The sequence below is a fragment of the Callorhinus ursinus genome, unplaced genomic scaffold (assembly GCF_003265705.2).
Source record: "Callorhinus ursinus isolate GAN/ISIS: 27379988/994484 unplaced genomic scaffold, GSC_fseal_2.0 scaffold2, whole genome shotgun sequence".
In the NCBI taxonomy this organism is placed as follows: domain Eukaryota; kingdom Metazoa; phylum Chordata; class Mammalia; order Carnivora; family Otariidae; genus Callorhinus; species Callorhinus ursinus.
In genome coordinates, this window is record NW_027397064.1 from 42,300,092 (window position 1) to 42,325,898 (window position 25,807).

Genomic DNA, 25,807 nt, shown 5'->3' on the forward strand with positions numbered 1-25,807 from the left:
TAGTTCTTTAGGTCAATCTGTATATATTTAACTATTAAAAGAGAGAAGAAATGTTTGGTCTCAGGATCAAAGTCATGTACCTCTCACCACTGGTTGTCATTATTTTGTATATACTGAAAACTGTTTTTGCATTTTGTATTTTGTTTGTTATGGAACTGATAGAGTCCAGGGAGGGATTTTTCTTTGTTTTTTTTTTTTTTGTGTGTGTGTGTATCTGTATGTGTGTATATATATGTGTGTATGTGTATATCTCTGTATCTCTATACACGTATATATAAATATATTTTTTTGTATTGTGTTAAAGGCAGTATGGTTTGGATTGATCTATTTTCCAAATTTACAAGTTTACATAAACCATTATATTTGGAATGGGAAGAAACAAGCTTGATTTAGGATATAATTTCAGATACCTATTAAATTTCAAGTAACTGAATTTTAATGTTTTTTTTGTGATTTTTAAAAATTTTTTATTGTTATGTTAATCACCATATATTACATCATTTGTTTTGGTGTAGTGTTCCATGATTCATTGTTTGTTCATAACACCCAGTGCTCCATGCAGAATGTGCCCTCTTTAATACCCATCACCAGGCTAACCCATCCCCCTACCCTCCTCCCCTCTAGAACCCTCAGTTTATTTTTCAGAGTCCATCATCTCTCCTGGTTCGTCTCCCCCTCTGACTTACTCCCCTTCATTCTTCCTCTCCTGCTATCTTCTTCTTTTTCTTTTTTCATAAAATATGTTGCGTTATTTGTTTCAGAAGTACAGATCTGTGATTCAACAGTCTTGCACAATTCACAGCGCTCACCGTAGCACGTACCCTCCCCAATGTTTTATTTCTATCAATTTTTATTCTATTTTTATTTTTATTTTTTGTTTGCTTTTTTTTTTTTTTTTTAAGATTCTACTTATTTACTTGACAGAGAGAGAGAGAGGGAGAAGCAGGCCTCCGGCTGAGCAGGGAGCCCAATGTGGGGGCTCGATCCCAGGAACCTGGGATCATGACCTGAACCGAAGGCAGACGCTTAATGACTGAGCCACCCAGGCGCCCCAATTTTTATTCTATTTTTAATTCTTAAATTTTTTAATTGCTTAGATTTGTTAACCGAATTGTGTTTGGATTTGTTTTGCCCACAACATGAATATTTTTTTTAAAGTATTGTTTTCCAGCATGAAGCTAACCTTTCTTTCTAACCTTTCTTCTGGAGTTGGGTCTGTGAACTTGTCAGTTTACAGATGGGCAGAGCCTTATGTATTGTTTATAGCTTCTAACTGTGAGCTATTTTTGCATATAGGTGTAACTTTATATTGATGTTTAGAAATACAGTTACAAATTACAGATTTATTTTAGTTAATGTGTATAAAGCAGTGGTCTTCAATTCCAGGAAATTTAGTTGTTTTAAAGATCATAGTCCAAGATGATAAATGGGCACTTAGAAAAAAATTTTTTAAATGCGATTATGAATGTAATTTATTTAACTTCTGTGGAATTAATTGATTAGAATAAAAGAGTAAATCAAAGATTTTTGAGGTAAAAGAGCTTCATTCCATAGGCAATATAATTTGCACTCTTGTCCTTTTAGAATTGCTAAGTAGTGGTAAGGACTGAATAAGAAACAATAGATGAGGGTTTGGGGGTGTACGTATATCAGTGAAATCCCCAGAAGGACAAAAATAGATACCAAATCTTTCTTTTAAAAACCAGGAAAAGAAGTGAACATTTGGAACATTTTGAAGGCTTCTAAAAGCAGTCTAAAAATCTGTAGTCAACAATTGTTATGTAACTCTTTCCCATAGAAGAAGAAATATGTTTATATTTTAATTTGTATTTTAACAGATAATTCTCCTAAGATTTAAAGACAGGAAGGCATATGAGCTTGCATTGTATGGAAGAGAATGGTTTGATAGTACTCATACTATTGACTGGAATAGGAATACAGTAGATGCTCAATAAATGTTTTATGGTGAAATGAATGTGGCAGAAATGCTTGACTAGATGGAATATACTGTAGAGCTGGGAGTGTATGTACACACATGCACACATGTACTTATATTTTTCTTTATGTATAATGTGCTTTGTGTTAAGCCATATTACCATTGAAATATATATCCAGCAAATATTTATTCAGGTGCTACAGAAAAGAGTCAAAATGAATTTTGTGACAATATATAAGTTCTAAATGAGGTATAACACTTTTTAAGAAGTCCTTAAGAATTTTTGCCTTTAAGTTTTGACACTGGACCATGGATCTAGGGCTAACTGTGTCTGTGGCATGGACACTTCAAAACTTTAACAAACCATTCTAGAGTTTCCCCAGGATTTAATATTATAATATCTTAAATTTATTCTCTTTGTATTAACTAGAAAGCACTTTTTTTTTTAAAGATTTTATTTTTAAGTAATCTGTATACCCGTCATGGAGCTTGAACTCACAGCTCTGAGATCAAGATTTGGCATGCTCTACCAACTGAGCCAGTTAGGCGCCCCACTAGAAAGCACTTTTTAAAAAATTTGTAATCTTTCCTTTTTCCCCTTCCTTCCTTCATTTTTTTTTTCTTGTAGCGATCTCCGAAGCTGGAAAGGCAAACCAGAAGATAGCTCAAGATTTCTTTAGAGAAGAATATATGCTGAACAATGCCATTGGTACGTGTGTTCCACTGAGAGCTTTGAAAATGGAATCAAGAAATGAGCTGCACAATATTGTTAAAAATGTTATCAGTAGACACTCTTATTTACTCTTTTATGTACTATGTCAGGCATAAGTAAAGCTGATTTTTCGGCTCATTCCAGGACAATTCACACTTTAATATTAGTAAGCTATACTTAATTACTATTTGTCCTGCAATCAATATGAAAACATGGATTCTGATCATATGACTGGCTTTCTTGGAAAACAAAAAACTTGGGCCTCAGTTTTCTATGTAGAATGAAATACCATTTCTTAATTCTTGAGGAACTCTGGGATGAAAGTGTCTTCATAGTTGATGTTCCAGATTTCACTGGAAGTGAAGCAGTACTTTTTTATCAAATGTGTTTCAAATGTTAAATTGCAGGGAATAATATAATAAATAGTTACATTCCCACCAGCCAGAATGAACAGACATTAATATTTTATTTTTGCTTGATGTTTTAAAATTTATTTGAAAGAACTATAATACTACAGGTTTTAAACTTCAGTACACTTTGTTGCTTTCCTCAGTGCCATTTTTTTCTCTCCCCAGAAGCAACCATTATCTCTCTTCAAGAAGTAACCATTGTCATTAATTTTTAGTGTATCCTACTAGACCATACTTAGTATTTTTGCTACATATTTATGAACAAAAATGCTATTACTTTGTTTTTGAAATTTATATAAGTAATATTTTACTGTATATACCACTCAAAGTTGTTCTCTTCTTTTCTTTTTCAAGATTTATTTATTTGACAGAGAGGGAACACAAGCAGGGAGAGCAGCAGGGAGAGGGAGAAGCAGGGTCCCCACTGAGCAGGGAGCCCGATGTGGGGCTCGATCCCAGGACCCTGGGATCATGACCTGAGCCGAAGGCAGATGCTTAACCGACTGAGCCACCCAGGCGTGCCCCTCAAAGTTGTTTTTAATAACATGGAATGTAACTGTTCGATAGTATTCTGTATTATGAATATACCCCTCTGGACTTATCTATTCTACATTAATTGACATTTTAGGTTATTTCAGATTTTTACTAGTACCGATTGTTATGTAAATCCCCTTAGTGTCTATGTACAAAAGTTTCTCTAGAAATAATAGAAACAGAATGAATGGATCATACTTTATATGTCTTCAGTTGTTTCCAGATTCTTCTCTAAAACATAAGACTATTTTCTGCATGTCTTTTCCATCAGTTTTTGTGGTAAACTTTGCACATCTGATATCTTATTGTAACTTGAATTTGCATTTCATTGAATATTGGTGAGATAGAAGTTGTTTGCTTGTGTTAAATAATCATTTAGATTTTCTTCTCATCCTTTGTTCATCTTTCTGTTGAATTGTTTGTCTTTTTTTTACTGATGGTATAGGTCTTTATATATTCTGGATTCCTCACTTTTGTAGATTATATGTACTATAAGAACACTTCTTTTTGCTACTTTATCTTTTGGTATATACACGTTTTTATTTGATGAGTTGATATATATCCATTGTTTTCCTATATGATTTCTGCTTTTTTGCATTTAAAAAAACCCACTTAGTAACACTGAGATTATTAAGGTGTTCTCATATTTTCTTTTAATAGCTTCGATATTTTGCTTCTTTATACTCTAAGTCTTTAATATACTTGGCATTGTTTTTTGCATGTGACATCATTTAACTTTTTATTTTTCAGCTAGAAAGCCAGATGTTGTAATGCCTTTTATTATAAAGTTCATGCCTTTTTCACTGATTTTAATGATACTTCTGTCATATATCAAGTTCTTATATGCGACCTGGTCTGTTTCTGGGCTATTTTGTTCACTGGTCTGTTTGTACTTAATGATGAAACTACAGTGACTCCCTTATTACAGCTTTAAGATGTGTTTCTATCTGGCAGTGTAAGTTGCTCTTGTTTTCTTTCAGAATCGTCTTGGCTGCTCTTGGGCTTTTGATCTTCCATATGAGTTTTAGAATTATTTTTTCCAGCTCCACAGAAGATTACATTGAGGTTTTGATTGGAATGACAATTATAGATTAATTTAGGGTGAATTGACATCTTTCATATTGAGTCTTCCTATCTATGCATATGGCATATCTCTTTACTTATGCAGACTTAAAAACTTGCAGAATCATAATTTACATACCATAACACTCACCCACTTCAAATATATAATTCAATAACTTTTAGTAAACTTGTGTAACTATCACCCTAAACCAGTTTGGAACTTTTAATCAGATTTGAGTTTTTATGTCCTTTAATAATGTTTTGTAACTTTATCCATAAAGATGTTGCTGCCTTTTTTTTTAAGTTTTATTCTAAGGTAGCTTACTTTTTTTATTAGTACATTTAATGGTAATTTTACTGTTACATTTTATAATTTACTGTTTTTGGCATATTGAAGTGCTTTGGATTTTAGAGTTTGTTCTTATATCCTGCAGCCCTGCTGAAATTTGTTATTCTAATGATATTTCTGTAGATTCTCTTGGCGCTTCTACATAGGCAATTATACCATCTGTACATAATTTTTTTCACTTCTGTCTTTCCAGTCTTTATATTATGACTTTTCTTATATTTTGGCTGGGACCTCTATTGTAATGTTGAATGATTATATGTTGTCTTATTTCTGATGTCCATAGGAAAGCTTTTAAACTTTCAATTTTTAGTATAATCATTTTGTAGGCACGTTTTTACCAACTTACAGATATTACTTCTATTACAAATTTGTCAGGGGAGTTTTGTTTTTTTGTTCTGTGGTAGTGGTGGTGCTTATTATCTGCTTGAGCATCCACTTTCTTTGGCTTTTTCTCTCCCTTTCTTGGAAGGAATTTATTCACTTCCTGGCTTAGCAGATAGTTTTTCTAGTCATGTTTTGTGAATCTAGTAGCTCCCTAGGATGAACTTTTATGCAGGTAATCCATTTCATAAGTTATGTGGGCCAGAATTTATTTCTGACTCAAATCAAATACACGTTCACTCATAGTCACTGGCTGTAGCTTCACTCAGCTATTGATTTTGAGTTTATTCTGGCACTGGTGGATTTCCTTTGTTTGGCTTTGAACTTGGATGTACATTAAAAAAATTTTTTTTTCGGGCACCTGGGTGGCTCAGTTGGTTAAGCGACTGCCTTCGGCTCAGGTCATGATCCTGGAGTCCTGGGATTGAGTCCCACATCGGGCTCCCTGCTCAGCAGGGAGTCTGCTTCTCCCTCTGACCCTCTTCCCTCTCGTGCTCTCTATCTTTCATTCTCTCTTTCTCTCAAATAAATAAATAAAATCTTAAAAAAATTTTTTTCATAGAATTACGATGTATTTGAAGTAGGAGTGGGGAAAAAAGGCTACTTCTTGATTTAGCTCAGTGAGCCAGATTGAATGGATATCTCTCACTTCTTTAAGTCTAAAATTCTACAAATCAGGTTTACTTAGAGTGGTTTATTCATGTGGTTAATGAGAACTTGAAATGGGGCTAGTGTGAGCAAGAAATTTAATTTCAATAGCTACATTTGTCTAGTGGCTACTATATTAGTGCAGTTCTATACTAAATAAAAGGAGATGGGAGAAAACCTCTAAGAAGTTTAAAGAGTTTTGCTAAATATAAATATACAGAGAGAAAGCCTTCAAGATTTAATTTCTATACATTGTAATGATATATTGTGTTTAATAAGGAATTTGACAGATTCTGGCTTTATTCCCCGCATCAGTTAGCTTCTAATATTTTATATCTGAAATATATATATATATATATATACACATATATATATATATATATATCTGAAATGGGGTGTGTGTATGTATCTCCATCCCAATCAATAGAGAAATTTCTTTCCATAGTTTCTAGGGAGTTATAGTTTCCTAGGGAATTACAGTTCAAGATTGAAGGGAATTATAGTTCAAGATTGAAGACTATAGACGTTGCAAACTTGCAAATATGAGTGAAACTCATTCTAGAATTGTGACTTGATGGCTCATTTGGCAAGCTGGAAATACAGAACTGCTAGATGGATTGAAACTGCTGTTTTAATCCTTCCACATTGCATGGAATATTACTCAGCCATAAAGAATGAGATCTTGCCATTTGTGACAACATGATGTATCTAGAGGGTATTATGCTAAGTGAAATGAGTCAGAGGAAGACATACCATATGATTTCACTTATATGTGGAATCTAAAAAACAAATGAATAAACAGACAGCAGAAAACAGACCTGTAAATACAGAGAACAAACTGATGGTTGCCGGAGGGGAGTGGAGTGGAGGGATAGGTAAAATGGGTGAAGGGGAGTGAGCAGTACAGTCTTCCAGTTCTGGAATGAGTAAGTCACAGGGATAAAAGGTACGGCCCAGGGAATATAGTCAATGGTAGCATAATGGCATTGCATGGTGACCAGTGGTAGCTACACTTGTGGTGAGCATAACATAATGTATATAAACTTGTTGAATCACTATGTTGTACACCTGAAACTAATGTAACATTGTGTGTCTACTATACTTCCATCAAAAAAAAAAAAAAAAACAAAACCGAAAAAACACCAAAACAGAAACCCCAAAAACTGAATTTTTATTTTGGTCTTCAGTAAGGAAGTAATATTGGCAACAAGCAGTAACAGAAGCTCGGTGATTTACATTTTTGTTATAAGCAACTCCCCCTCTCAGAGGAAAAAGAAAAAAGGAAAAGGAACACAGTAAAATTTTACAGAATTTTTGAGCTGAAAGGCACTTCTGAGGCCATATATTTAATCTCATTATTTAATAGATGAGGAAACTTACCTATAAATCATATACATACATATGATATACACATGTACAATACATTAACGTGTGTGTATAAATGTGTATATACCTAATGCCAGTATATATATTGAATATAGTTGATTTGCTAGTTAATGACAAAGATGAGACTGGAATCTGGGTCTTCTAACTTCTATGCTTTTTACTGTATGCTGCACTTCTGTTTGTATTGAAAACAAATTAGGTTCCTTAAAATATGACTGTGTACATAGACATCCATGGCTTATAAGGTAAATCTTAATTATATTTTTCAAAAGCTGAGTTATGAACAAGGCTTTCACTTGTTTTAAGTTGAAGTGTTGAGTTGTTAAATGATAATAGACAATCAGGATTGTGTAGGGATTGACATTTTAAAAAGAACGTATTTTAGAAGCCAAGTATTTAGCCAATTTGGTATTTCTTGCAAAAATTTCCTAAAGAAATCATTCAGATTTCATGTAACATGAGATTTTGGAAAAGTGAATGTATTTTAAACATTGTAATTAATTATAGCTCTGTTTTTGTTTTTGTTTTATTTTTTTAGGTTCTTGCCAGAAACCATATGTTGCACTTATTCATGGAATTACAATGGGTGGGGTAAGTAGACTATCTTACTCTCATCATTGATATGTGAGTTTACTAAAAATAAATTAATCATTATTGATCAGAAGTGAGGTGATGAATGTCATATAGTAGAACTCATTGAAACAAAATCCTGTTTGGATTTTGGATCCTTGCAGGTTTAGGAGATAGTATTTGCTTATAACACTTTTAGACGATCTCCACCCAAAAGAATATGTTCTTACTTATGTTATATACTTTTTTAGCTTCTTGAATTAGCAAACTTTTTTAACCAACAGAATGGATGAATTTTCTGTTGCTGTTGTTACACAGAGCCCTTTTTCTACTTAAAAGTAAACTGATTGCTTCCAAAAGCTTCAGAAAAGAAACTGGAATGTTAAGGGATTCTTAGACTGAGTCTTGGGGATGTGTTTGCCTAAATTGTATCTATTACACAAAATCTCACCTTAGTGAAAGTGTCTGGATACTTTATGAAAAGTGTCTGGATACTTTATGAAGTTCTCTGAAAATGCATTTCTTATCAATTGACAAAGTATTTCTTTTATTTCTGTGTAATTTCAAGGAAGTCTTAAATGTTTCGGGCCTTGAATAACTTGATGTAGAGTTGGAAAAACATGAAATAATAACAGAAAAGGGGAAAATTGTATGACACTAGCTATACCAAAGACAAGCCTTTAAAGAAGTGAGAGGTCAGAATGGGTCTTCATGGCAGGAAAAGGTAGGACTTAGGTAGTAGGAGGCCGAAGGGAAGAATTTCAAAGATACCGCGTTCAGGGTTTCAGAGATTTAGTCATTGGGTGTACAAGAAGCCCCCCTCTTTTTCTGATAGAACCAAACTAGATAAAGCCTCTTGGGCACTGGGAGTTGCTTAGATCTTGTATGTCATTTTGGGAAGGGATTCCACTAGCAGCTGTGGTTAGAAAGCAGGATGAAGGGGCAATGTGTACCTCCTGGCTCGTTAACATTTACTGAACATGAGTTGATTGTGCTTTCTTTGTCAAGGAAGTGTTACCATGAGGAAAATACTGGGGGAAAAAAAACAAAAACCTGAAAAAATAGTGCAGAATAAGGGGAAGGGAAATAATTGAAATGTTGAAGGAAGAGCTGCCCTGTGAATGTGAAAGGAACCAGGAAAAATGAAAATAAAAACAACATTGGGCATATTTAATAACACTTAAAAAGATGTAGCTCCCATGAAATAGGAAAGACAGCCCATGAGGAGACAATAAGCTCAGATGAAAGGGCAACAAGCAACATAAGGAAGGGTGAGGGGAATAGCAAAACTGATGTTCCCCTTAGGGCAATAGATTAGAAGGAGTTGAATTTAATATTACAGATAATGAAGCTGTATCTGTGGAGGACAAATTTGAAAAGCACTAACCGCAAAAGGACAAGAATGAAAATGCTGAGAAGAAACTTTTGAGGTAATTAAGGCAAAAGAAGGATACTGGGAACCCAACAAAGGAATGATATTTCATGGAAAGTAAATCTAGCACTTGGAATAAAAATAATGGCCTGATATAAAGATGACTTTCTTTAATTAAAAACAAAAAACTCTCAAACTTGTGGTATGTATAATTAAGGGAAACACACTCTTTCAGATAAAATCATTGAAAAGAGAACCACATCTAGATAAAAGCTTAATTAAGTTTTTCTAAATTACAAGCTTTAAGGAAAAAAACTACGTTTTCAGGCTAGGGAGTAGGGGTGAAGGAGTGGTTAGTGAATACAAGTTATAAACCAAGGAATGTAAATCAGTTCTGGTTTCAGAGTTTGTTAAGTGCCAGAAGTCAATGGATTGAGAAAGTTGTGAAATCAAGTCATTAAGAGTTTCCTACCCAACCAATTTGTCATTTAGTATAATTGTAAAAGAAAAATATTCTCAGAAATGAAAGGGCTTAGAAAATATGTTGCTTACATACCATTATTGAAAATATTTCAATAAATACTTGGTCTAGTTGACCAAGAATCACTCAAGTTTAATAAAACAAGACTAATTTTGATATGAAAGGATTGGTGAGCTGCCCTTTTTTACTATCAGTGAGCAGAAATTCCACCTTTTCATAGGAGCCTGAGAAGAATTATTGCTCTAGCATGTTGCATCTGAGTGAATTGACTGTGCCTTTTGGCCTCCATGACATGTATCAGTTGGTATGGTGTTTGCATACATTCCTATGTATGTTTCAGTCAAGAATACTCCATTTATTCAGAGAAGACCACAGTAAAACATACAAAGATAATGTTGCCTTGAATGGAGGGAGTAAGGGTGATGCTACTTCTTTCTACTCGTCTGTTTTCTGTATTTAATGAGTAGGAATGATTTTCAAAATAAAAATAAAAATATACTTTATATCAGCCTTAATGAGAATACCACCAGAGAATTAAGTCTTAGTGCCCTAAGGCAATGGTTTTTAAGGTGTTATTTTTGCACTAGCAGTATCAGCAGCATTTAAGAATTTGTTAGAAATACAGAATCTGGGGCCCTACCTCAGAGTCAGACTCTGAGGGTGGGGCCCAGCAGTCTGTTTTAACAAACCCTCCAAGTGATTCTGGGTCATGTTAAGTGTGAAAACCATGCCATAAAGCATCCATTGTATGTGATGAATTAACTTCTCTTATATCTGTCCTGTGTTTCTAGAATGGTACCAGTTATGTACCATCCTTGGGAAAATTGACAAAATAGTCAAGTCATGAGAAATCCCTCAGTGAGCAAGGTTCTTTTATATTACATTATTATCAGCCCCCTCCCCTCTCCAAAAAAATCCAACAACCCCCAATGTGTCTTTTCTCCCATCAGGTCTGCCCACCTATGTGCCTCACAAATACTCTTTATGTAATTCATTCTTTTTTTTTTTAAAGCTTTTATTTATTTATTTAATTGAGAGAGAGACAGACAGCATGAGGGGGAACACAAGTAGGGGGAGTGGGAGAGGGAGAAGCAGGCCTCCGGCTGAGCAGGGAGCCCAATGCGGGGCTCGATCCCAGGACCCTGGGATCATGACCTGAGCCGAAGGCAGTCGCTTAACCAACTGAGCCACCCAGGTGCCCCTTTTTTTTTTTTTAAAGATTTTATTTGACAGAGACACAATGAGAGAGGGAACACAAGCAGGGGGAGCGGGAGAGGGAGAAGCAGGCTCTTCACCGAGCAGGGAGCCCCATGCGGGGCTTGATCCCAGGACCCTAGGATCATGACCTGAGCCCAAGGCAGATGCTTAACAACTGAGCCACCCAGGTGCCCCTATGTAATTCATTCTTAAAGACTGAAGTTCTAATCTATTTTTTGACAGTCTTAAATACTACTATGATTAGATGTGATTTCTTCTTCCATTGACTTCTGCATTTAGTCTGTACCCCAAATTTGGCATTTATACTTTGTTACTTATGAAATAAGCCCAGATATATTAGATGGTCTATAAGGGCAAAGGCTATCTTGGCCTCTTTTTTTTTTTTTTTTTTAACCCTCTCAACAACCAGAAATGTAGTGTGTATTTTCTTATGTAGCCTTTGAAAATGTAAAATTTACAGACTTGAAGTGAATCAGTTCTTTTTTTTTTTTTAAACGATATTTTGAATGTATCTTGGTTTTGAAGGCTAACTTTTCATGTCTCATTTCAAACTGTGCTTAATCTAAGACTCAGTGAACTCTTCCTTTTGAAAATATAATCTTCTAGATACTGGCTTTCAACCTTGGCTGCATTTTACAATCCCTTACGAGACTTTACAGGTTCCATTGCCCAGGCTTTACTCACCTCACAGAACTATTAAATCAGGTACTGGAGTGGGACCAAGGTATATTTAAAGCTCTTTGGTGATCCCAGTGTATAGCTAAGGTTATGAACTGCTGATGTGCTAGTGATTCTTAACTATTACCTGTGGACCTTTTTCAAAATCCCATGGGACGTTGTTTTTCACAGGTTAGCTTGTCTCAGAATCACTTTGAGGGTTTGTTGAAATGCAGACTCCTCCCACCCTCATTTCAGTTTTGTCCATTTGAAGTGTGGTCCAAGAATTTGCATTTTTTTTATGTTCAGTTACCCGCTGTGTAGTACATCATTAGTTTTTGATGTAGTGTTCAATGATTCATTAGTTAAGTATAACACCCAGTGCTCATCACAGCACGTGCCCTCCTCAATACCCATCACCTGAATTTGCATTTCTAACAAGTTCCCAGATGATGATGCTGGTGATAGTGGGGGTGACTCACTTTAGGAACCACTACCACAAGGTGTTGAGAACATGTAGTGTGTTACTCAAAAAGGCTTTATTTTCAGAATTGTTAGTAGAATTTTAATATTATATAAAACTGTTCAATATAAATATATCTTAAATCCTAATACAGAAGTTTAGAATAAGATAGAGCAAATATGGCTTAAGGTTTACAAATAGTAATTGTTTGTTTTTATCTTGATACTGATCAATAAAGTGTTTCTTATAATGTAAGAAGGAATTTTGTTAAAAAACTTGAACAGTCCAAAAGATGGCACCATAGAGCTTGTTTTTGTTTTTGTATTTTTTTTCTTTTCACTATAGAAAAAGTTTTTCTCCATCAAGGACAACAGTCGTTTTACCATCTTTTGTTATCTATCATGAGGAGTAAGTAGCACAGCACTTTGTAGAAGGTATGGCTAGATTCCATTATGTTTCAGATTTCAGATTCGACCATTTACTCAATATTTTGGTCTTTGGTAAAATAAAAATGAATGTTTCTGAGTGTTTCTTCACTTGGTTGATCAAAATAATTTAAGGTTATGTCATTCCAGTGTTTCTGTAAGAGATAAACAATTTTTTAAAGAATAAAAATGAAAGAATAGTTCATTCTGTTTCTCAGAAAGACAGATTTTTAATTCCTTTCCCCTTTATTTTTAAAATCTGAATTCATATTTTCTCAAGTTAATATATATAGAAAGACAAATGATTAAAAATCAATATTAATTTTTAGTAGATATAGAACAGCACAGTCTTTAAATTCTTACTCTGTATGTGTAGTACCACCCATATTTCCCTCTCAACTGAATTGGGTTTAAAGATATTTCAAATTTCTTTCTTCCTTCCTTCCTTCTTTTCTCCATTTCTTCTTTTCTCTTCTCCCCCAGAATGCATTTTACAATAGAGATAAGATTAGCTCCCCCAAGCCAACTCAAAATATGAGTGTAATATGGCATTGTTGTGTGTCCCAAAGTAGTAAGATTCTGCTAGCAAAAGGTTTTGTAATCAGAATAATGGAAAATTTAAAGTTTGAAGGCACACTTTAGAAAGGGGTATGTTCTAATGAATAGAGAAGTGGGCATTGGAATGGGAAGAGTGAGTGTAGACAATACCCACATGACTTTGTGACAAGCTAGCTACATGGAAAATTGACTAGTGCTCAATTACTGAATCAAATTAAGTTTAACCACTCATAAATGTCATTGAGACATGTCTTTTTTTAATGCGAAGAATTAACAGCCCTCAAAGATGGAATTATATTAATGTACTACAAAGGTCTGTGAGATGATAATGCATCTTCACTTTTAAAAAGTATTGTTTTAGTGATAATTGAATAGATGACATTTTAAGAAAACATTTTTTTATTATAAAATACTGGGTTTTTTGTAATACTCTTCAGTTATGTGAGAACCTGAGACTTGATGAAAGAAGAGATGCAATGATTTTATTAGCTAAATTAAAAGTTAAAGAAGTTTTTTTTTCTTTTAAAGATTTTATTTATTTGACAGAGACAGCGAGAGAGGGAATACAAGCAGGGGGAGTGGGAGAGGGAGAAGCAGGCTACCCACGGAGCAGGGAGCCCGACGCGGGGCTCGATCCCAGGACTCTGGGTTCATGACCTGAGCCGAAGGCAGATGCTTAATGACTGAGCCACCCAGGCACCACAGTTAAAGAAGATTTTTAAAGAAACTTTTGAGTTCAGCTTACTCCCCCCCACCACATCATTTAAATCTCTTGATTTAAAAAAAAAAAATTAATTATAGTACTCTTTAATGTGTTTACATTGTTTAATGAAAACACAGAGACATGCATAGGCCATGCCTTTTTTTTTCTCTTTTCTTTTCTTCTCTTCTCTTCTCTTCTCTTTTCTTTCCACACTTAGGGAGGGGCAGGGCAGAGGGAGAAAGAGAATCTTAAGTGCATTGCATGCCCAGCTCAGAGCCTGACATGGGGTTCAGTCTCACAACCCTGAGATCATGACCTGAGTCAAAATCAAGAGTCGCATGCTTAACCAACTGAGCCATCCAGGCACCCTTGGGCCATGCCATTTTTATTTCTTTAATTTATATATTAATTTTTTAGGATTTTATTTATTCGAGAGAGAGTGAGAGCTAGAGAGAGAGAGCGAGCTAGAGAGCATACACACAGAGGGAGAGGGAGAAGCAGACTCCCTGCTGAGCAGGGAGCCCAATGTAGGGCTTGATCTCAGGACCCTGAGATCATGATCTGAGCCAAAGGCAGATGTTTAACCAACTGAGCCACCCAGACACCCCAGGGACAAGCCATTTATTTTTATTTTTATTTTTATTTTAAATTTTATTATGTAATGTTAGTCACCATACAGACATCTTTATTTTTTGATGTAGTGTTCCACGATTCAGTGTTTTTTTGTATAGTACCCAGTGCTCCATGTAGTATGTGCCCTCCTTAATACCCATCACCGGGCTAACCCATCCCCCCACCCCCCTCCCTTCTAAAACCCTCAGTTTGTTTCTCAGAGTCCATAGTCTCTCATGGTTCATCTCTCGCTCTGATTTCCCCCGCTTCATTTTTCCCTTCCTTCTCATGGAGGACATTAGTCCTCCATGCTATCCTTTATGATCCACAAATAAGTGAAACCATATGATAATTGACTTTCTCTGCTTGACTTCTTTCACTTAGCATAATCTCCTTCAGTCCCATCCATGTTGATGTAAAAGTTGGGTATTCATCCTTTCTGATGGCTGAGTAATATTCCACTGTATATATGGACCACATCTTCTTTATCCATTCATCTGTTGAAGGGCACCTCGGCTCTTTCCACAGTTTTGCTATTGCGGACATTGCCGCTATGAACACTGGGGTGCATATGGCCCTTCTTTTTACTACATCTGTGTCTTTGGGGTAAATACCCAGGAGTGCAATTGCTGGGTCATAGGGTAGCTCTATTTTTAATTTTCTGAGACACCTCCACACTGTTTTCCAAAGTGGCTGTACCAACTTGCATTCCCACCAACAGTGTAAGAGTGTTCCCCTTTCTCCACAACCTCTCTAACATTTGTTGTTTCTTGCCTTGTCAATTTTTGCCAGTCTAACTGGTGTACGGTGGTATCTCAGTGTGGTTTTGATTTGAATTTCCCTGATGGCTAAGGATGATGAACATTTTTTCATGTGTCTGTTAGCCATTTGTCTGTCTTCTTTGGAGAAGTGTCTGTTCATATCTTCTGCCCACTTTTTGACTTGATTATTTGTTTTTTGGGTGTTGAGTTTGAGAAGTTCTTTATAGATCTTGGATACCAGCCCTTTATCAATAGTGTCATTTGCAAATATCTTCTCCCATTCTGTGGGTTGCCTATTTGTTTTGTTGACTGTTTCCTTTGCTGTGCAGAAGCTTTTTATCTTGATGAAGTCCCGAAAGTTCATTTTTGCTTTTGTTTCACTAGCTTTTGGAGATGTATCTTGAAAGAAGTTGCTATGGCAATGTTACAGAGGTTACTGCCTATGTTCTCCTCTAGGATTTTGATGGATTCCTGTCTCACATTGAGGTCTTTCATCCAGTTTGAGTTTATCTTTGTGTATGGTGTTAGAGAATGGTCGAGTTTCATTTTTCTGCATGTGGCTGGCCAATTTTCCCAGCACCATTTATTGAAGAGACTCTTTTTTCCATTGCATATTTTTTACTGCTTTGTCAAAGATTATTTGACCATAGAGGTGAGGGTCCATATCTGGGCTCTCCATTCTGTTCCATTGGTCTATATGTCTGTTTTTGTGCCAGTACCATGCTGTCTTGGTGATCACTGCTTTGTAATATAGCTTGAAATCGGGCAACGTGATGCCCCCAGCTTTGTTTTTCTTTTTCAGCATTTCCTTGGCGATTTGGGGTCTTTTCTGATTCCATACAAATTTTTTAGGATTGTTTGTTCCAGCACTTTGAAAAATGTCATTGGAATTTTGATCAGGATGGCATTGAAGATATAGATTGCTCTGGGTAGCATAGACATTTTAACAATGTTTATTCTTCCAATCCATGAGCATGGAATGTTTTTCCATCTTTTTGTGTCTTCTTCAATTTCTTTCGTGAGTGTTCCGTAGTTCCTAGAGTATAGATCCTTTACCTCTTTGGTTAAGTTTATTCCAAGGTATCTTAGGGTTTTTGGTGCTATTGTAAATGGAATCGTTTCTCTAATTTCTCTTTCTATAGTTGTGTTGTTAGTGTATAAGAAAGCAACTGATTTCTGTGCATTGATTTTGTATCCTGCCACATTACTGATTTGCTGTATGAGTTCTAGTAATTTGGGAGTGGAGTCTTTTGGGTTTTCCCCATAAAGTATCATGTCATCTGTGAAAAGAGAGAGTTTGACTTTTTCTTTGCCAATCTGAATACCTTTTATTTCTTTTTGTTGTCTGATTGCTGTTGCTAGGACTTCTAGTACTATGTTGAATAGGAGTGGCGAGAGTGGGCATCTCACCATCAGGCATGATGTGTTCCTGATCTTAAGGGAAAGATTCTCAACTTTTCCTCATTGAGGATGATATTCACTGTGGGTTTTTCTTTCTTTTTTTTTTTTTTTTAAAGATTTTATTTGACAGAGACACAGCGAGAGAGGGAACACAAGCACGGGGAGTGGGAGAGTGAGAAACAGGCTCTCCACCGAGCAGGGAGCCCAATGCGGGGCTCGATCCCAGGACCCTGGGATCATGACCAGAGCCGAAGGCAGACACTTAATGACCGAGCCACCCAGGCACCCCTCGCTGTGGGTTTTTCATAGATGATTTTTATGAACTTGAGGAATGTTCCCACTATCCCTATACTCTGAAGAGTTTTAATCAGGAAAGATGCTGTATGTTGTCAAATGCTTTGTCTGTATCAATTGAGAGAACCATATGGTTCTTCTCTCTCCTCTTATTAATGTGTTCTATCACATTGATTGATTTGCGAACGTTGAACTACCCTTGCATCCCGGAGATAAATCCCACTTGGTCGTGGTAGATGATCCTTTTAATGTATTGTTGGATCCTATCAGCTAGGATTTTGTTGAGGATTTTGGAATCCATATTCATCAGGGATATCGGTCTGAAATTCTCCTTTTTGATGGGGTCTTTGCCTGGTTTGGGGATTAAGGTAATGCTTCATAGAATGAGTCTGGAAGCTTTCCTTCTCTTTCTGTTTTTTGAAACAGCTTCAGGAGAATAGGTATTATTTCTTCTTTGAATGTTTGGTAGAATTCCCCAGGGAATCCATTAGGCCCTGGACTCTTGTTTTTTGGGAGGTTTTTGATCACTGCTTCAATCTCGTTACTGGTTATTGGCCTATTCAGGTTGTCAGTTTCTTCCTCTTTCAGTTTTCGCAGTTTATAGATTTTGCGGAAGGCATCCATTTCATCCAGATTGCTCAGTTTATTGGCATATAGTTGATAATTTCTAAAAATTATATTTCCTTGGTGTTCTCCCTTTCATTCATAATTTTATTAACTTGGGTCCTTTCTCTTTTCTTTTGGATGAGTCTGGCCAGTGGTTTATCGATCTTACTAATTCTTTCAAAGAACCAGCTTCTCGTTTTGTTGATCTGATCTACTATGTTTCTGGTTTCTAATTCATTGATTTCTGCTCTAATCTTAGTTTTTTCTCTTCTAATGCATGGCTTAGGCATCGTTTGTTGCTTTTTCTCTAGTTCGTTAAGGTGTAGAGTTAGTTGGTGAATTCGGGATTTTTCCGGCTTTTTTTTTTGAGTGAGGCTTGGATGGCTATGTATTTCCCCCTTAGGACAGCCTTTGCAGTATCCCACAGGTTTTGGACCGATGTGTTTTCGTTTTCATTGGTTTGCATGAATTGTTTAAGTTCTTCTTTGATTTCCTTGTTGACCCAAACATTCTTGAGTAGAGTGGTCTTTAGCTTCCAAGTGTTTGACTTTATGCCAAATTTTTTCTTTTGATTGAGTTCCAGTTTTAAAGCATTATGGTCTGAGAATAAGCAGGGCATAATCTCCGTCTTTTGGTACCAGTTGAGACCTGATTTGTGACCCAGTATGTGGTCTGTTCTGGAGACAGTTCCATGTGCGCTCGAGAAGAATGAGTATTCTGTTGTTTTAGGGTGGAACGTTCTGTATATATCTATGAGGTCCATCTGGTTCAGTGTGTCATTCAAAGCTCTTGTTTCTTTGTTGATTTTCTGCTTAGATGATCTGTCTGTTGCTGAGAGTGGAGTATTGAGGTCTCCTACAATTAACATATTGTTACCAATATGACTCTTTATTTTGGTTAACAGTTGGCTTATGTAGATGACTGCTCCCATGTTGGTGTAGATATTTAGATTTGTTCGATCTTCTTGTTGGATAGACCCTTTAAGAATGATATCTTGTCCTTCTGTGTCTCTAACTACAGTCTTTAGTTTAAAATCTAATTTGTCTGATATAAGAATTGCTACCCCAGCTTTCTTTTGCAGTCCGCTGGCATGGAAGATGGATCTCCATCCCTTCACTTTCAGTCTGGATGTATCTTTAGGTTAAATGAGTCTCTTGTAGGCAGCATATGGATGGGTCCTGTCTTTTTATCCCATCTGCAGCCCTGTGCCATTTTATGGGAGCATTTAGGCCGTTCACGTTAAGAGTGATTATTGAAAGCTATGACTTTATTGTTATGATGTTGCCTGTGAAGACCTTGTTTTTATAGATTATCCCTGTAAATTTCTGTTCTGTATCACTCTTTGGGTCTTTCTCCTTTTATAGAACCCCGCTTAATATTTCTTGCAGGGCTGGCTTCGTGGTCACACATTCTTTCAGTTTCTGCTGGTCTTGGAAGCTCTGCATCTCTCCATCCATTCTAAATGACAGCCTTGCCAGATAAAGTATTCCTGGCTGCATGTTCTTCTTGTTTAGTACTCTGAATATGTCTTGCCAGGCCTTTCTGGCTTGCCAAGTCTCTGTGGATAGGTCTGATGTTATTCTGATATTCCTCCCTCTGTACATAAGGAATCTCTCCCCGCAACTGCCCTTAAGATGGTTTCCTTGATTCTAAGATTTGTGAGTTTTACTATTACATGCTGGGGTGTTGGCCTGTTTTCTTTGATCTTGGGAGGAGTCCTCTCTGCCTCTAGGACATGAATGTTTGTTTCATTTCCCAGATTCGGGAAGTTCTCAGCTATGATTTGCTCAAATATATCTTCTAGTCCTCTCTCTCTACCCCCTCAGGGATTCCAATAATTCTGACATTGGAACGTTTCATGGTGTCACTTATTTCTCTGATTCTATTTTCATGGATTCTGAGTTGTTTTTCCCTGGCCTCCTCTTTTCCCTTTTTGTCTATTAAATGGTCTTTCAGGTCATTAATTTGTTCTTCTACCTCACTTACCCTAGCTGTTAGATTATCTAGATTAGATTGGATCTCATTGATAGCATTTTTAAGTTCTGCCAATTCAGTTTTCATTTCTACCCTTAGAGATTCTATGTTGCCATTAATTGATTTCTCCATTCTAGCTATTCTTCACAATTGCTGGCCTGAATTCCACCTCCAACATCTTGGTTATATCTGAATCCATTTGTAAATCTGTGGCATAAGTCATAATCTCTGAGTCTTTCCTATTTTGGGGGTTCCTCCTCCTAGTCATTCTGTTGATGGGTGGTTGAGGAAATATATAGAGTCCAGATTATTGACCACAATCCAAGCAAGATGCACCTGTTTTCTAGGGACTTTAGGGTTGCTGGCCTCTTGTTTTCCCAGCCTGTCTTCTGGGGGAGGGGCCTGCTGCGCTGTTGCTCAGGCAATCCTGTTTGGGCAGAGTTGCCCTGTCCCCCTGTGGCAGGGGATGGGCTCAGTGGAAACCGTTTTTTTGGGGCTTTTGTTCTCTGGCAGCTTTCCCTGGTGGCTTTCCGGGTCTCTTCCGAGAGTCAGAGCAGAAGAGACTGTTTCCAGCCCTCTGCCTCAGAGCAGAGAGATCACAGTCTGTTCTTCAGTGAGCTCTCCAGGCCACACTATCTCTGTTTCTGTCTGTGCTGCTATAAACTGCAGCGTCCTTGGTTGTGTGCCCCTCAGCAGTGCTCCCAGTCCTCACCTCCAGGTCGGGGCACATCTCTGCCCTTTGCGCTTCTAAAACCGCCAGCTGCCCCCAGTTCGTGTGCGTGGCCCCGCCGCTCTGGGTTTCTGTCTGGGGTGCTGCCCTAAAGTCTTTTCCCTGCTGCTACAGGTCTGTGAGTCTGTGCCCCAGTCCCCAGCGTGGGAGGCTATCGCTCACGGGCGGTGTAGGATCCCCATGGCCAGGCTCCCTACCACTGCCGTTTATCCTCTGATATTTTCCCAGGGAATCACGGCTCCCCGCTTCATACCTCGGAACCAACTGCCTGCAATAATTCTGTTTGTAGAGATCCAGCTCTATCTTACATCTCAGGCTGATTTCGTGGGTGTTCAGAGTGGTCTAGCAGATATCCAGCTCAATTCTGGGACCGGTTGGAATAGGGTCCCCTACTCCTCCACCATCTTTCCCTCCCCTCTGGGACAAGCCATTTTTAATGGAAAATCCAAGAAGCTTTCAAAAGATCAAAATGAAGTTATTAAAGCCTCATAAAACGCTTATATGTATGCTAAGCTACTCTCTCTCTAAAAGAATGATTTTAGAATGACCAGCCTTTTTTTGTTCAGTGAGTTGGAATATTTTTATGAGAGACATAAGAATCATAATTATGATTAGACATAATGTTTAATGTTCTTTTTCTTCACGTTTTTATTGAGGTATAGCTGACAAGTAAAGTTGTAATATACTTAAAGTGTACAATGTGATGATTTGACATATGAGTACATTGTGAAAGGATTCCCCACCTCAGACCTTATTCATCTTGTAACTGAAAGTTTGTACCCTTTAACCAGTCTCTTCTTATTTCCCCCATCCCTCCAGTCCCTGGCAATCACCATTTTACTCTCTCTTTCTATGAGTTAGACTTTACACACACACACACACACAAATATATATATATATATATATAAATATATTGGATATATATATATTTATATATCATCACATTTTCTTTATCCATTCATCTATGGGTAGACAGTACTTTCATTGCTTGACTATGGAGAATAGTGCTGCAGTGAGCATGGGAGTACAGATAACTCTTGGAGATGATGATTTTTTTCATTTGGATATATGTCCAGAAGTGGAATTGCTGGATCATATGGTAGTTATATTTATCTGCTGATGGACATCTGGGCTCTTTCTATATTTTGGCTATTGTGACATTGCTTCTATAAACATTGGGGTGCATGTGCCCTTTAGAATCACTCAGACCTCAGAGGTTTAATACTAACTAAAGGTTCATTATGATTTTAGCTATTATTTGAGATTGTTCTCAACTATTTCACCCAACCATTAAAACTTATTGGATACGTGCTATGTGCTAGATACTGGTTAGGCTCTGAGGGTAAAATAGCAAGGCAGATATGTTCTTTCCTCATGGGGCCTCTTGTATAGAGAGGCAGGTACAGGGTATTCTGGAAATACACAAAAAAGTACCAGTCTCAACTGTGTGAGTAGGTGTGAGTATTTTAGTGAAGGGGATAGTGTAGGGGAAGCATCTTGGAGGAAGTTATATAAGCAGCCAGGAAAGAACAAGTTGGGAATAGTGGAGAAATGTGATATGGTTGCTGTTCATGTGCAAGGGGTTCATGCAGTATGGGAGGACAGTATGCAAATGAGAAGATAGCAGCCTGTGTGAAAATGAGTTGAGAGAATGAATATATGTTTGGGTAAAGTTCAGTATGCCTGGATTTTGGAGTATGAAGGAGATAGTGGTTGAAGTCTAAGGCCAGAAAGGAAGGGAGATGGCTTGAACAGACTTGCATTTTAGAATGATAAGTCTTTCGTGGGAAGAACATATTGGAGGGGGTTAGAATTGAAAGTAAAGAGATTGTTTAGGAGGTTATTGCAGAGATCCAGATGAAAGCTTAGGGTGATTTTGAAGTAGGGTAGAGATAATGAAGTAACCAAAAATTAGATTTATGGGAGATATTTAGGAGGAGACTTGGGATTTGATGAGGGATTGGACATGAGGTAAAGAGGCGAAGGAGGCCAGCATGACTCCCAGGTCTAGACTGGGCACTGGACTCAGTGGTGGACTGTTCACCAAGATTTTGGAGGAAGAATGGTGGGGGTATGGGCTGGGAAGGGTAAAGGGAGATGAGTTTAATTTGGGGCTTGTTAAATGTGAAATGCCTGTGAACCCTCCATGTGGGTGTGTTTTGTCTGAATAAAAGTGTTGGTTATGCAAGTCTGAAACTCAGGGTGTTGCCTGGGCAAGAAGTTTAAGTTTGGGACTCATGTAGGCACAGTATGCTTGACAGTGTGGGCTTCTGTAACATGAATTAGCTCTTAAGGGATTGGTAAATGGTGAAATAATGTTAGGATAATGTAAAGGTGTTGGTTCATACGCAGTTTTTTTTTTTTCTAGGCAGGGGGAGATAGGATAAGTGGCAATAAATATATAATCAACTGGGCAGAAAAAGTGCTTAGCTCTGTTGATGTACAGTGTATTTTAAGAAAATTAAATGCCTCTCCTTTGGGCAACCTCTAAGATGAACTCCCTACACCTGGCACTTGGATGTTTAAGGGCAGAACCCCTCAGACTTAGAGCTGCACTTCCACCTGCTTTGTCTCTGCACGTGTTGGTCCTGCCCTGATTAAAGTATTGCCCTTTTTTCCACTTTATCTTTATGCATTTTAAATACCTGCTGTGTCATTCTTCGTTCATAATGAGATGCCTGCCTAGGTTGTCTAAATCAGGTCTCTGGGACCATTTATAGTTTTTATTATCACTCAGATTACAAAGTTACATAGGTTTTGAGCAGACTGCCCAAACTCTATTTTTCCTATAAGCTCTGTGCAGTTTTGGAGAACCTGAGGATTTTTTCATGAATTCATTATCTGATAGCAGAGATGCCTTGTATTGAAAATTAGTCAGTAGAAAAGAGTATGCAAGGAAATGTGACAGAAATAGAGTAACAACCAAAATGAGTCCAGAATGGAATCCTAAAAACAAAACAAAACAGGGATGCTTGGGTGGCTCAGTCAGTTAGGTGTCTGCCTTCAGCTCAGGTCCTGATCCCAGGGTCCTGGGATCGAGTCCCACATCGGGCTCCTTGCTCAGCGGGGGATCCTGCTTCTCCCTCTACCTGACGCTCCCCTGCTTGTGCTTGTGTGCTCTCTCTCTCTCTGACAAATAAATAAATTTTTTTAAAAGATTTTATTTATTTGACAGAGAGAGACACAGCGAGAAAGGGAACACAAGCAGGGGGAGTGGGAGAGGGAGAAGCAGGCTCCCCGCGGAGCAGGGAGCCCGATGCAGGGCTCGATCCCAGGACGCTGGGATCATGACCTGAGCTGAAGGCAGACACTTAATGACTGAGCCACCCAAGTGCCCCAATAAATAAAATCTTAAAACAACAACAAAAAACCCCACCCAATGTGTATTGGTCAGCGGCAGAACAAGGAGCCTATAGGATACCCTGAAAAAAGAGTACAGAAGAGGCAAATCAGAAGAGTGGGAACCTTCAAGTTGGTTTCTGTGCCCCAGAAGTCTTTGACAGTTTCTTTGCTGTGTGGTAAAGAACATATCCTAGGTTCTTCTTGTATGTTGTGTTCCCCAGACCTACAAGTCAGCTGTTTCTCCAAGACAGCCCTGATTACTTTTAGTAGAAAATGGTAGTTAGCAGTAACTGGGCACTAGTTAAGTTGGTAATTGTTTCTACACCTTTTCAGTGAACAAAGCTAAGAATATAGATCTTGTTTTGAAGAAAAGATAGATCCTGAGTTTAATACATCCTATTCAAATTTAGATTTTTACTTCTTTGATACTTGTATCTTTTTATGTTGAAAAGTTTGTTTTTTTAAAAATATTGTTTCAGATTTGCTTTGTCCTAATAAATATAATAGTTTTAGGATAATAATACCACTGTTTTTACTAAAGATAAAGCCACTGAAATAGTTGCTGTCTTTGCCCTATACCAATTTTTTTAGTGACTTGTCTTTTTCATATTTTTCTTTTTTTTCTTTTTCATATTTTTCTCTTCAACCTGGTTCTCGTTGAAACAACTCTTTATTTTTTATACTCCTATCAGTTTATGATGAATAATATTTAAAGTACATACTTACCATAACAAGTACAACTGAAACAGATTGGAAATACCTCTGACCAACATTTGGTAAACTCTAAACTCAGCAGATCAGAAAAATATACTGTTGTATCAAAAAGTAACCACAGAGTAGCTTTCAGGATGCTAGTTAATACGGACATTAGTTAACATATTTTACAGAATTAATGAAAATCTCTGGCAAATCAGAGGTGGATTAAGAGTATTCCTATTATAATAATTCTTTTTGTTTGATTATATGATATAAAGCAATGGCTTCTTAGAACTCCTTTTTAAACTTAGAACTCCTATATTTAAACTATAAATATATATTTAAATATAATAGGTGATATGTTATAGTTGGACACATGTACATATATAATTGTAAATATGCTTGTAGTGCTGGTTGTGCTCACTGAGGTAAAAAACCTTGAGTGTGAATCTAGGAGATGTGTATTTTTAAGTTATTTCAAATTTATGCTTTAATGTATGACATACTAGAATTTTTCTATTCCCTGGATTTTAAAAAATTGAAATATAATTGACCAATAACATTGTATTAATTTTAGGTGTGCAACATAATTATTTGGTATGTGTATATACTGCAAAATGATTACCACAGTAAATTAACATTCATCACCACACATGGTTAACAAAAATCTTTTCTTGTGATGAGAGCTTTTAAGATTTATTCTTTTAACAACTTTCAAGTGTCCCCCTCGCTTTTTTATTTAAAACTGTACCTGAAAAGTGGTAAACTGTTAATATATAAATAAATATTTCTACCTCAGTTATTTGTTTCTGCTGAATATCATTTTCATCCAAAAATAATATGAATTATGCATCAAAAGCAGGGGGAAATTTTTGTTTAGTGCTGATCTCTGCAGTCTATTAAAATACATTAACATTATATAATCAGTATATTAGTATCATTAATATGCAATACTAGCCTCTTAATATTAATGTGAGAAGCATAATAAAGTCTTTGTTTTTACTGTGGAGACTGCTGATCAGACTGCTAATCTAATGCATGTGGTCCCACAGAGACATGAAACTTTATAGTTATGATATTAACTTTTATACTGTAGTGAAATAATGTATGATGAAAACCTATTTGAATTTCTAACAAAAATGTGTACCTATTTCAAAGCACTGTTTATAATCCTGAATGATGATGAGTGAGGAATCTCACATAACTGATACTGTGATGCAGTGTTCATTCTGGGCAGGAGCTTACTCATTCTCCCTGATTAGAATTTAAATCCATGACTCTTTGTGTAAGCATTAGTCACATCTCCCTGTTGTATGCCTTTCTGAATTAGTTGCTTTCTTAACTGTGGTTGTTGGCTCTGTTTACTTTGTAACATTTATTTTTAATTTTTATTTTTTTAATTAAAAAACCTTTTTGTGAAACAACTTCAAATTTTACAGAAAAGATGCAATAATAGTACAGAGAACTTTTATATATTCTTCACATTCCCTGTTATTTTCACATTTGTTTTATCATTCTTTCTTCCT

The 25,807-nt window shown here is 36.7% G+C and overlaps 1 protein-coding gene across 4 annotated transcripts in view; it reads left to right on the top strand.

Moving 5' to 3' along the window:
* HIBCH (3-hydroxyisobutyryl-CoA hydrolase) overlaps positions 1-25,807 on the top strand; it is a 105,195-nt gene that overhangs the window by 34,406 nt on the left and 44,982 nt on the right. For all 4 annotated transcript variants that reach the window (XM_025848622.2, XM_073881284.1, XM_073881279.1 and 1 more), the window contains 2 exons: positions 2,565-2,645; positions 7,957-8,009. In XM_025848622.2, coding sequence (XP_025704407.1) covers positions 2,565-2,645; positions 7,957-8,009 — 134 coding nt within the window. The remainder of the gene's footprint in view (positions 1-2,564; positions 2,646-7,956; positions 8,010-25,807) is intronic.